This window comes from Cyclopterus lumpus, chromosome 3 (genome assembly GCF_009769545.1).
Source record: "Cyclopterus lumpus isolate fCycLum1 chromosome 3, fCycLum1.pri, whole genome shotgun sequence".
In the NCBI taxonomy this organism is placed as follows: Eukaryota; Metazoa; Chordata; class Actinopteri; order Perciformes; family Cyclopteridae; genus Cyclopterus; species Cyclopterus lumpus.
This window is the reverse complement of record NC_046968.1, coordinates 13,447,962-13,459,361: the sequence shown is the minus strand read 5'-3', so window position 1 is coordinate 13,459,361 and position 11,400 is coordinate 13,447,962. Positions and strand designations below refer to the sequence as shown.

Sequence of the window (11,400 nt, the reverse complement as noted above, 5' to 3'; positions counted from 1 at the left end):
CATAGAAAATGCTGGCATAACCCCCTGTGATGCAGAGTGTCTGGTCTTTTTTTTTTTTTAACAAGAGAAAGAGTGAGAGAGAGAGAAATGTGTTTTGAAAGTAGAGTGGCAAGTGGCGTCCACTGTGTGTTCTTTTAGATGGATCAATAGCTCAGTGTGTGAGAGAGTGTCTTAAGAGCTGTTGTCTTGTGCTTTCAGCTGTGGCAGACCTGTTAGTGCTACAGAGGGGAGCTGCGCGCCCCTGCCTCTGTACCAGCAGCGGCCTGAGGGGGGCTTTTAGTCCAAACACAAATGTCAACCACACATAGACTATTAGTGTTTAGTGCTGTTATTAAATGGACTTTATTTGTCCTTTAGGAGGCTAAAAGGCGCGCTTAAAGGGGACCTGCGTGACAGCAGGGCAATTTGCGAGTTTGGTAACTTAGGCCCGCTCGTTGCAGACACATGAGTACAGATAAGTGTAAAAGGAGGTAAGGCTGAAATGCTCTGAGTAGGGAACACTGTGTGTGTGTGTGTGTGTGTGTGTATTTGTGGTTTGCGTGTGCACTGTTTGTGTGTGTGTGTGTGTGCGTGCGTGCGTGTGTGTGTGCGTGTGTGCGTGTGTGTGTGTGTATATGAAACACCGAGAGTGAGTGTATGCTAAAAGGCACTTAGGCCATAACATATCTCACTGGGGTCTGGTAGCAACGTTTTTGTGGTCAGAGGCTTTTTAAAAGGTTAATGTTAATCTATACCAAACAAAGCCCATGAGGAGCTTTTACAGCTGTAGACAGTTGAGCGAAATGGTCTTTGATGAAATGGCAGGTAACTAACGTACTACGCAGCTCCCTGTGAATACCACAGTAAGCTAAATAAACATTGTGTCTTTTCAGAAATACACAAGACATGCCCCTTCCTCAGAAACCTGCTGCAAGTGATCATGTAACTTTTGTACAGCATGTTCTTAGTGGAACAAGTAAGTCAGGGCTTTGTAGTCCAATGTGACCTGTGCGCCTATCTACATGGAAGAATGTTTTCTTTAATGCATATGAAGCAGGTAGGCCGTGTGCTGTGGCCATGCGCACGGCTGGGCTTAGGCGCCTCGAGAAGCAGCCAGCTTATCAAAAAGAGAACATGAAAAGTCACTCGTGTTCCTGTGCTGTAAATCACACATGGCTGTTTGTCTCCTTATCACTACAGGTGTGCCGATGCTCTCCGTCCAGCCCAAAGGGAAACAGAAGGGTTGTGCTGGCTGCAATCGCAAGATTAAAGACCGCTACCTGCTCAAGGCCCTGGACAAATACTGGCATGAGGACTGTCTCAAATGTGCCTGCTGTGACTGCCGCCTGGGGGAGGTGGGCTCCACCCTCTATACGAAAGCCAACCTCATCCTCTGTCGCAGGGACTACCTGAGGCAAGCAAGACACACAATCACCTCTTTCCACTCACAACAAACACAAATGCCATGCCATTCCAAGAGCTCTGTGACATGAAAGAATCATAAAGAGTTTTTTTTTTGCCTCTTGTAGCATTTGCTTTGGTTTCTCAGTGTGTGTTTCCTGTGTTTTCCATTCACAGAAACACAGCTAAAATCTAAATCATTCAAATATTCCTCAGGGGATGCTCCAACACAAACATATTCCACTGGCAGAACAAAAACTTAACATCTGGGAATCTTTCGGAGGTGTGCGTCTACTTGAAAAAAAAAACTAAATTCTGAATACTGTACAAAATTCTTGTGCAACCATCAAAGGATGAGCCGTTCTGTCATGACATTTCAGTATCGCTGCATCCAGAATAATGCACAGTCACAGTTGGACTATAAAGTAAGCAGTGGGTTACATTTACAATAGCTTGTTCTTGTAGCTTCATTTAACATCCGGCAATATCTGATCTTGATGAATTTTAAAGACATTAGGAGCTACTGTGGAAAAGAAATCAATAACATTTGAATTTAATATGAATTGCATTATACATTCAAACCCCGGCATAAAGTCTCACTGCTACTGACACTATATGTCCAGTAAGTTAAAGTTCAAACCATCACATGTTTGTTTTTACTGTTTTTCATATTTCCATCATAATTTGTTCATCAACACAGAAGACTGTCCTGCATATACAAGCTGTAGGTTGTGAGAATCCTCCAGGCTTGTTGCTTCAACAGTGTCATTGGCTCTGGATACCCCCCTTCAGATGCCCCTGCCATCTGCTTGTTAAATTAAACATGACCATTTCCTGGGCGTTAAGTCACATTCCCAATGAGATCCTTCCATTTATCTGTGAGGGAATCCCCCAGGGGCCGACTTAGGGATGCCGGTGCCCTCAGCCCGCCCCCCTTTTAAAACTCCCTGTCCTGCACTGCCCTCCCCCTTTTCCCCTTTCTTTCTGCCTACTTGTCTCCTCGCTGTTACTTCTAGCTTACTGCTACCCACAAGGTTTGTTTCAGTTTAATATTCTAATTTACAAACATTCAAAACAGCAGCTATCATCTTGTGACACTCCGAAAAGAACCGTAATCAACTTGGTTTTCACCCTCCCTCACTCATGGATCTCCATGACATTTAACTTACATCTCAGCTCCTCCTCTGACCTCGAGGAAGCCCGCAGCCCACTTGAGAGGTGCTTAGGGACGTTACGTTGAGATAGGCCATTACCATCCATCAGTTCCCACCCACACTTAATGCTTTTAAGATGCAGTGAGAGGTCCGCTAAGACCTGATGTTGCCCCCAGAAGGGGCAGATGGTGCAGATGAGGTAATAATAAATGGGCAAAAGACCAAGAGAAGGCAAAAATGATGAAGCTCAGAGTTTCACTTGGTAGAATACATCTGCTGAAAGGACATCAACCCCAACCCCCAAGCTATAAGTGCCTAACTGGCACTGTGAAGGGAGAAGGAAAAGCTTTCTCGCACATTAGACCGGCATGACGTGGAGGTCAGAGACGGGATGAAAAACTGAGAACGACACATGAAATCAAGAGTTAGGAATACTAAAATAAGAATAAAAAGGAAAGATGAAGAGAGAGCTTTCTATGCTCCTCTGTTGCCCCGGATTGCCTAATGAAATCCATCCCACTCGCCTGCTCCTCAGCCTGCGACAAATGCAGAGTACTTAATGGCTAGAGATGCTTGAGATGAATTCTATTATGGAACAAATTAAAAACCTTGCCTTGCGCACAGAGAACAGGCAGTTTGAGAGACCAGAGTATTTGAAAGTAGGTGATGCAGTCTTCATCCGACACTAGTTTCCTTTTCATTCCTTCTTTTCTTTGTAGTAAGACGAAGGCTCCACTCACCTGCTGTAATAAAGTTAAATCTGTGCACTGAATTAGCCTCCTGCACTTCATTAAAGACAAGCGGCTGGATCAAACACACTTTGGTTATTTCCCCGAGTTTGGATCCCTGCCATGCTCACATTAATTATTATAGGAGCTCCATCTGTGATTGTCCTTCAGTGGCATTAGCAACTTATTGAATGCACTTATGCTTTCCTGAATCTTACACTTCAACACACACACACACCTTAAAATATACACATACCTTAAACAGCGCCCCTCCCCTCCCCCACCCTGAAAGCCACTGCACCAACACAAAGTTCAGTTTCTATTATCCCTGACTTTCACTTCCCGGTATCAAGAGAGTTTTTTATCGACTTGGCAAACTCTTTCATTATAAATGAGAATAATAGATTAATTAGGCGTTTCCTTTATGTCTAGGGCCGGGGATCGCACGACTTCACCAGAGGGTTGACAATCTAGTCATGGTGTGATCATCAGGACTTGAAGCCTGAAATCATTTAATCCTCTATTTCATATATTAGAAAGGACATAATAGTCATCCACTTATCAAAATGGGGTATAATTAACTGTAAGAGGAAAACGTTTTCAAGATAATGAACATTAGAAGTTATCCACAAACCGGTGAAATAGCAGGGAGAAGATGATAGCTCCATCTGGATGTGACTGTTTTTCCAAATCTGTCCTCTCCTTATTTATAGGAGGTAAAACAATTCATCTCCTCCCTTAGCAGTTGCTCTTCCTCTCTGAGCAAGATAGATTTGAACACAAAGGTTTACACTTTCAAAAAGACACAACTGTTGGGGAGGGTCAGAACATGCGATGCATGCATTACCAGATTTCTCTTTTATCAAATCTGACTAACTCTGTGCCGGCTGGGTCTCAAAGAGCTCAGAGAAGAGGTAGAAACTTTAAGAGCTGCAGCCCAATCTGGGAGAAGCAATACAGAAAGGCAGATGATGCACTGTCGGAGCTTTACGGGTTTGAAGTTGGCAAAGCAGCACATTGAAAGAACTTAAGAAGGCTCTCTTTTCTCTGAAGAGTGATTGTAATGACTGAATAACAGAAGCTTCTTTACATTCTTGCCACCCAACTCTGCTCCCAACAACCCACATCAGCACACATTTTTAGCTACTAAATAGGAAGCTCTTTAAGGAGTACAGATTTTTTACAGTTCCACTGTGTTGAAAAATGTAGAAGGCAGGGATTTGGAAGCTCTACATGTTGTCTTATAATGCATGCAAGAGCTTAGATGAGAAGTCATATTTATTATTTACCCGAACCGCTTATCTTATTTAGGGTCGCGGGGGGCGCTGGATTCCCAGCTGACATATGGGGCGAAGAACCATTCACCCTCACATCTACACATACAGGCAATTTAGAGTCCAACTAACCTGAGCTGCATGTCTTTGGACTGTGGGAGGAATCCGGAGAACCACGCGGACACGGAGCGAACATGCAAATCTGGGGAATAGAACCCAGACCCTCTTGCTTTGAGGTGACAGTGCTAGCCACTACACCACCGTGCAGCCCCATACCTATTAAAAATAAATTTATATTAACTTTTTATTTTTTTATTAAGTTACACAAGATACTATGCATATAATTAGATATGAGCTACATGAATGATTACTATGGATCCCATTATGAAAGCCTGTAATCTGAGAGGGACTTTGTCATTTATTATTTGAATATAATATTAATTATTTATATCATACTATATTAAACAGCTGTTATTATGGTAATCAAAGTCATTTTACAAACAAAATAATTATTAGGTTTTAGCTTCTCAAACACAAGAATGTATAGTTTACTTACGTCGTGTAAGAAAGTGAATTGAATATCATGGACTGTTGGTCACTGGGGCTCTATGATATCTTTCAGTATATTACTAAAGTTACCACGTTTCAGCCCTACTAACTATTATGTACTATAAAACGGATCATATAATAACAGAACAAAGATGATGACTTTTAAAAGTTCCTAAAATGAATAGCCTGCCTGCTTCCACTTTTCATGCTGTTCAGAAATCCTTCACAGAATGTCTTACGGGTTGTGGGAGCAATCCAAATCAGCACTTCTGACCCGCTCTAAACCATTTAAATAAACCACAGAAGCGGCTGTTTAAAAAGAGGACTTTATGTGCTTCAAACTGTTGCAATGCGGATGATTGATCGTTAAATCCTGATGGGCTCAGTGTATTATGAGCAGCACTGAACAATACTCTCATATTTTCCAGAAACTCACCATTCATGCTCTGAATAAATAGAAATAATAATTGATGTAGAATTTTTTTTCACTTTCCTTTTGAGAATACTGATTTATTTAATCCAAATGACCACAAAAATGGAAGTGCATGAGCCAGTGCACTCCTACAATACAGGACATTCTGCATGAAGCCTATTCAAACTTAAAAATGACTAAAATCTATTGAAAATGAAATGAATGAATGTTTTTCAAAGATAATCCACAATGTATGAAGGCACTGTTTCAGTGCTAAGAAGCATAGGTTTGAGTGTATATTGTACTGTACATACTGTGTATGGTTTGTATAGATGACATCTTCCCTATAGTTGTATAATCACAGTATCGTCCATCCTTCAGCACAAGATGACCTTGTCTGTCCTGTTCATGTGGGGGCTCCCGCTTTACTTTCAAAAGCTTGAATCGACCTAATTGCATGTATCTATTTTACTTTACATTCTCGGATCTGACAGAAAATCCTTTGACCTTTACATTTTCATCTCAATCATGTTTTGGTGTGAAACATTCATTGCTTTCTATACGCAGCTCCACTTCAGCTGTTTCTCTTGAGACTGCTGCAAGCAGTGGTGCAACTCCAGTTGCTTTTAGCTTCCTAGGAGCACAAAGAGAAGAGTGTAATGTGTTTGAACAGTTCTCTCAGGCTGTAATCTCCTCTTACCACAAGGAGTCCAATTAAGCCATATGTTGATACCATGCTATAACCCAGAAACATCAATTGCTGGCTGAAGAACTCTGAGTTGGACCCGTTCTTACGCTGCAACTCTTAATGTTATGGTGAAGATGGAAGCTGTGCCAAATTTCTGCCGTGATAGTAAACCACAAAAAAGATAAGAAGTGGGTTTAGCATGGGAAGAGGTTTATCTCTTCATGATTGGAAGACTATCGTCAGTTAAGAGAACGTGCCACGGTCCTGTCGCTTCATTTGTACTGTGCATCCACCTAAAATGTGTGAGGCCTCTGTGCTATTAGCAGAATACTGTTGTCTCACTAATCAAGAGTACTACCGACTAGCCTCGGCACAAATTAAGGGCCAGATCTAGTAAGAAGGGGGGTGTCTTTGTTATAAATTGTTAGTCTTCAATCCCAAACTGTTAACAGATAACCCATAATGACATCGTCAGGGATATTTTCGCAGACTCCACAAAGCCTCTCCAGAGCCATGTGTATATTGGAAGATTGCCCCTTTAATGTCATGTCAAAAATAAAGGATGGTAAGCAACTAATCAGATCTGGTTCTTCCTGCTGAAAGCCTTTGGTATATTGGTATTATTTTTTTTCAAGTAAAAAATAATATTTTCAGGTTTATTTAAGTAATAGTGTTTGTATTCTGACAGTTTTTACATTTCTTTTGTTTTGAAAGTCAATCAGAATATCCTGTATTTTTGTGAGAGGGTTGTATATGTAAACAGAAAACAATCCCTGTGTTTAATGATAAATGGGAAGGATTTGGATCATTGGTTTGTAGAGAATATACTGTACATGTAGCTGAAAGGTAAAAACTAGCACACTGCTTTGACTGAAGATAGAACTTAGTGTCGGCAGCAAGCTGGGCTTCCCCACCAGGCGTTTTCACAACCTGTATGTATCAAGTCAGCACCATGTCCGCAGCCCAGCGGGGTGTATAAGAGAAGGGTTAGAATAATCCTAGGAGCTTTTACAGGTGTGTGCATGTCAGACTATGTAAGTGGCTACAGCTTTCTGGGCTGTTTTCAGCCTCGGTTCTCTGAGGGGGAGAAAAAGACATCACCGTGTGACCCTTCAGTCCAGTTGAAAGCTCAGGTGTGGTGTGAAACCTTGAGCAGACCCTCTTGACTGTCATGATGGATGACACAGGAGGTGTCAGAGAGTGGGTTATATCTAACAGAGGGAAATACAGGGGAAATAATTAGCCTTCATTTTATTACAAAACCAAGAAATCCAGGCTGCCAGGAAACCCTCCATACTGTAATGGAAACAAGAAGAACTGCAGCACCAATATTTGGTAAATGTTTGGATCCATACTCAATGTGTTAGAATCTTCTAGATATTTGGAAAAGGGGAACAAATACTGCGTCTTTGTGTTGCACTGTATGAGAAGATGCAGTGTTTTACAGAAACAGTAACCAGTTGTAACAATGTCTCTGTTTAACCACCTGTGAATCCCTCTCATGGAACATAACAGCCTTCCTCGCTCTGTTTCTGTCTCTCCTGCTCTTCTGGGGCAGTGGCCCCTAATTAGAAGCAGGGCTGCTGGATACGTTTCCTTTAACAAGGTGAAAGCAACTGAATGGGACTAGCATAAACAAGGCAGAATATCAACACTGTGACTCCTCTGTCTGAGCCCTACAAGTTTGGGGAAAAAGTGTTTAACATACTGTTGGAATGGCAATCTGCGGTTGCCTTATCCCCTCTTGCAAAGCTGCGAAACGGTTCTTCTCTTCCTGCAGAATATATAAATCTATCTGTGCTCCAGAATCTCCAAATTAAACATAGGGGCAGGCGCTTGGAAAATGAAAATGTAAATCAGACTGGGGGAAGCATTTGAGGGTTTTTTTGCTTTGAGGAGGAAAGAGAGCTACACCAGTGCCTCCTTGCTCTGTTTGTGACCTTTATCATTTGGCTCCTATAAGCCTAAACAAGCCGCAGCCAGGTTTGAGCAACGAGTCTATTCACTGTTAAACATTTAGTTAACTCTTCAAGGTTACATCTCCCATCACGGTCTCAGGCTCCTCTGTGAATGAAAGAAGGGAGGTGAAGAAAGAGATTGAGCCTAAATCCTTGTAACAGAAATCTTTTGAACTTATGACTACATTATAGAATGTAGCCTCTTGTGCAAAAACCCAGCTGGCTTTGGTTGACGAAAGGCTTCATTAGGTATTTTTGTTATGAAAGAAGACAACTTTCAACAATTTAAATGGTTTGCTTCAGACTTGTTTTCATGCTTTTTGCAATGTGCAGGGGTTCTTTGAAGAAGGAGATTAAAACCATATGATTGTTTTAATTAGATCATTAGCCAAGAATTAGGATCTATATTTGTAACTCTCGTTAACAAAAATACCAAGTGGGTGCCGAGAAAGATTTGTGCGTTAGATTCAACGTATTACGACTTCGCCCTCTTTTCCCGTCCCTTGCAGCATTTTACTTCTATTGTTTTTGCAGTCAGTACATTTTTGTTTACTCTTTTATTGCACCAAGGTAAAGGGAAGGTGGGCTAATCGCTGTCTGTGCTCTCTGTCTTTCAGGCTCTTTGGTACGACGGGGAACTGTGCAGCCTGCAGTAAACTGATCCCAGCTTTTGAAATGGTGATGAGAGCCAGAGATAATGTTTACCATTTGGACTGTTTTGCCTGTCAGCTTTGTAACCAGAGGTAAGAATGGGGATCATAACTGTGCAACATCGCCTTTAAAAAACAAAAACAAACAAACAAACAACATGAATTGATTGTTAAAAGGGCCAATAGCTTAACTATTAGAAGCTATTGAAAAATCTTACAGCAGTATTTTTTTGTTGCCTTATTATATATTTACAGATCACCTGAAAAGTCTACGGAAAAACAAAGTTGTGGATTGCTTCCTGTGTTGTAAAAATAAAGGTTGCTGTATTGCATTTGTAATGCCCTGCTAATTATTTTCGATTGTAACACATTGCCAGCAGTTTGTCCTTGTTTGTAGCTAAGTCTGTAAATCTTTGAAGCCAGAGGGATGTAAATATAGCTCTCTGTTCTTCAGTATGCGAGGATAGGAGCTACAAAATTAAAGTCCTCTAGAGGTGTGTTACATTATAAGGACCTACACAGGTGTGAAATGGTGCTTCCTTGGCGATGTGATCTATTATGAAATTGGAGTGAACACAAAGCCCATGGTATGATACACATAGAATATGACATACCAAAATATTGCTTTTTCCCATTAATATACTGTCAGTAATGGCACTATTCTGGGAGCAGAGTGTCCTTTGCATGCTTGTCAGGGGTTCTGTGACCCTGTTCCTCCACACAGCACGAGCCCATTAACCTTCTGCAGGCCAGATTCAGTTACCATAGTGAACACCTGCTATAACGGAATTATGACTGCAGTCTCTCTCCTCAGCTGGCAGACATAAAGCCAGGTCTCATCTGGCATCGTATTGCCATGGCCGTGACTGTTTTACCAGCCTGGCTCATTACTGAAGCTAAGCTATGCTTGGCTATATTCTTATCGTCACTCCCCTTCAGTGACATTATGGAGCTGCCTCCACTGTGTCACACAAACAAACAGTGGCGCAGAGAGGAACATCAGTAGGGCAGGCTGCTATGTGTTATTTGTTCCTCCTCAATTGACTCTGAGACTTCAGAGGAAAAACATTCCCGAGCACCAAACTGGTGTGTGAGAGAGCTAACCCTATGGCAGAGGAAAGCTTGGAAACACCCGTCCTGGTAAAAACGCCGCTGAGTTGACCTTCCTTTTATCGGGTGCCAGTGCTCGTGTCTGCTTTCTTTGAATTGCTAGTGTTTTAAACCATGCATGATGCCACACATTTATGATGACCATCAAAACGGGCTTTGAATCTGAGGAGGCCCAGTGTCCATCATTGTTAGGTAAAATATCCCGAACCTAATGTGTGCAAACAAACACAATCATCATTACCTGCTGATCTTAAATGCAGTATTTTCACTGCCAGAGTAGAGTCAGACAGTCGACACACACACACGCACACACACACATACACACACACACCACTTTGTCATAATGCCAACAGTAAACGTCTTTGTGTTTTTAACAACAGTTCTGCCTTTGTTTGTTTTTCTCTGCCAACAGGTTTTGCGTGGGCGACAAGTTTTTCCTAAAAAACAACATGATTTTGTGTCAAATGGACTATGAGGAGGGCCAGCTGAATGGAAGCTTTGAGACACAGGTTCAATAGTTGGAACCTCGTGGCAGCAACAATCGGCTCCACACTTTACACACAAGATGGATGTTCTGCTGCACTTGGAGAAAGACAAGCGTATGTCTGCTTGCCTGCAATACTTTTTAAGACCCCTTTATCAGTCCCTAAGGACTCTATTGTAAATGTTCAACTTTTCGCCCCTCCCACACCCCAACACTGAGCAGTTACACATTTTGATGTACAGTTGTGCCTGCTTAGCTGAGCACTGTATTGCTTGTATGTTTTGTGAAATTTGTTTCCGGTTGGTTTAATTTTTCTTTTAGAAATGGTTCATTGGAGGGTATGTACAGTCTGTTTTCTCTGTATATATAAACTGGAACATTTATTTTATGAAATGTAATGCAATTTTATTACTAGTGTGAATTAAAGATTCTTAAATGTTCATAGTGAGTTTTTTCTCTTGTACCAAAACCAAAGTTGTCGGAGGAGGTTGGCCCATGTGTTGATATGTAATCATGTATTCAAAAACAGCAATGCTAAAAAAAAAAGATTAAAAAAAGCTTTGCGAGAGAAAATATATTTGAAGTATTTCTTCAAAACATGATGCAACTAAACAAGTTTTATTACATTTTACAGTTCTGATATAATTAGAAATGCTGTTTAAAATGAACTACATAAGAATTTTATTTGGAATAAAAGAATGCTTCTCCAAACTGTGTTGTTGTGAGCGTGCAGGTGTCATGAAAGCGAGTGAGTTAAGCTGAGCTGCTCTCCGTGATTCATGCTTCATTAATTGCCATCTGATTATCGGGGTGAATTGACCAGGAAATGAAATGCAACATCAAATAAATTAGAGAGAAAATAAATGCTCATCGAGTTTGAGCTCATTTAAACTCGGCTGTATTAAAAAAGTACTCATCCCAGAAGACTGTTGTTACTGGAGCTGTGTGACACTGTCTGTTTAATTGATGAGGTTATTTATGATACACACACCAAAAGCCAACAATATATCAAG

General features: G+C 41.2%; 1 protein-coding gene across 1 annotated transcript; it reads left to right on the top strand.

Annotated features, from left to right (window-relative positions):
• The first annotated feature begins 1,175 nt into the window (after window positions 1-1,175).
• On the top strand, window positions 1,176-10,421 carry lmo1 (LIM domain only 1). Its single transcript, XM_034527144.1, has 3 exons — window positions 1,176-1,393; window positions 8,761-8,886; window positions 10,316-10,421. Exons 1-3 carry the CDS (start codon window positions 1,188-1,190, stop codon window positions 10,419-10,421), a joined length of 438 nt encoding a protein of 145 aa, XP_034383035.1. The 5' UTR covers window positions 1,176-1,187.
• Window positions 10,422-11,400: the final 979 nt, after the last annotated feature.

What these genes read in the sequence shown, in the direction of transcription:
- lmo1 (XM_034527144.1), top strand. Translation starts at nt 1,188, where the DNA reads ATGCTCTCCGTCCAGCCCAAAGGGAAACAGAAGGGTTGTGCTGGCTGC. An exon ending in TGTCGCAGGGACTACCTGAG is followed by an intron (nt 1,394 to 8,760) that starts GCAAGCAAGACA and finishes TCTGTCTTTCAG; the next exon opens with GCTCTTTGGTACGACGGGGA. An exon ending in TGTCAGCTTTGTAACCAGAG is followed by an intron (nt 8,887 to 10,315) that starts GTAAGAATGGGG and finishes CTCTGCCAACAG; the next exon opens with GTTTTGCGTGGGCGACAAGT.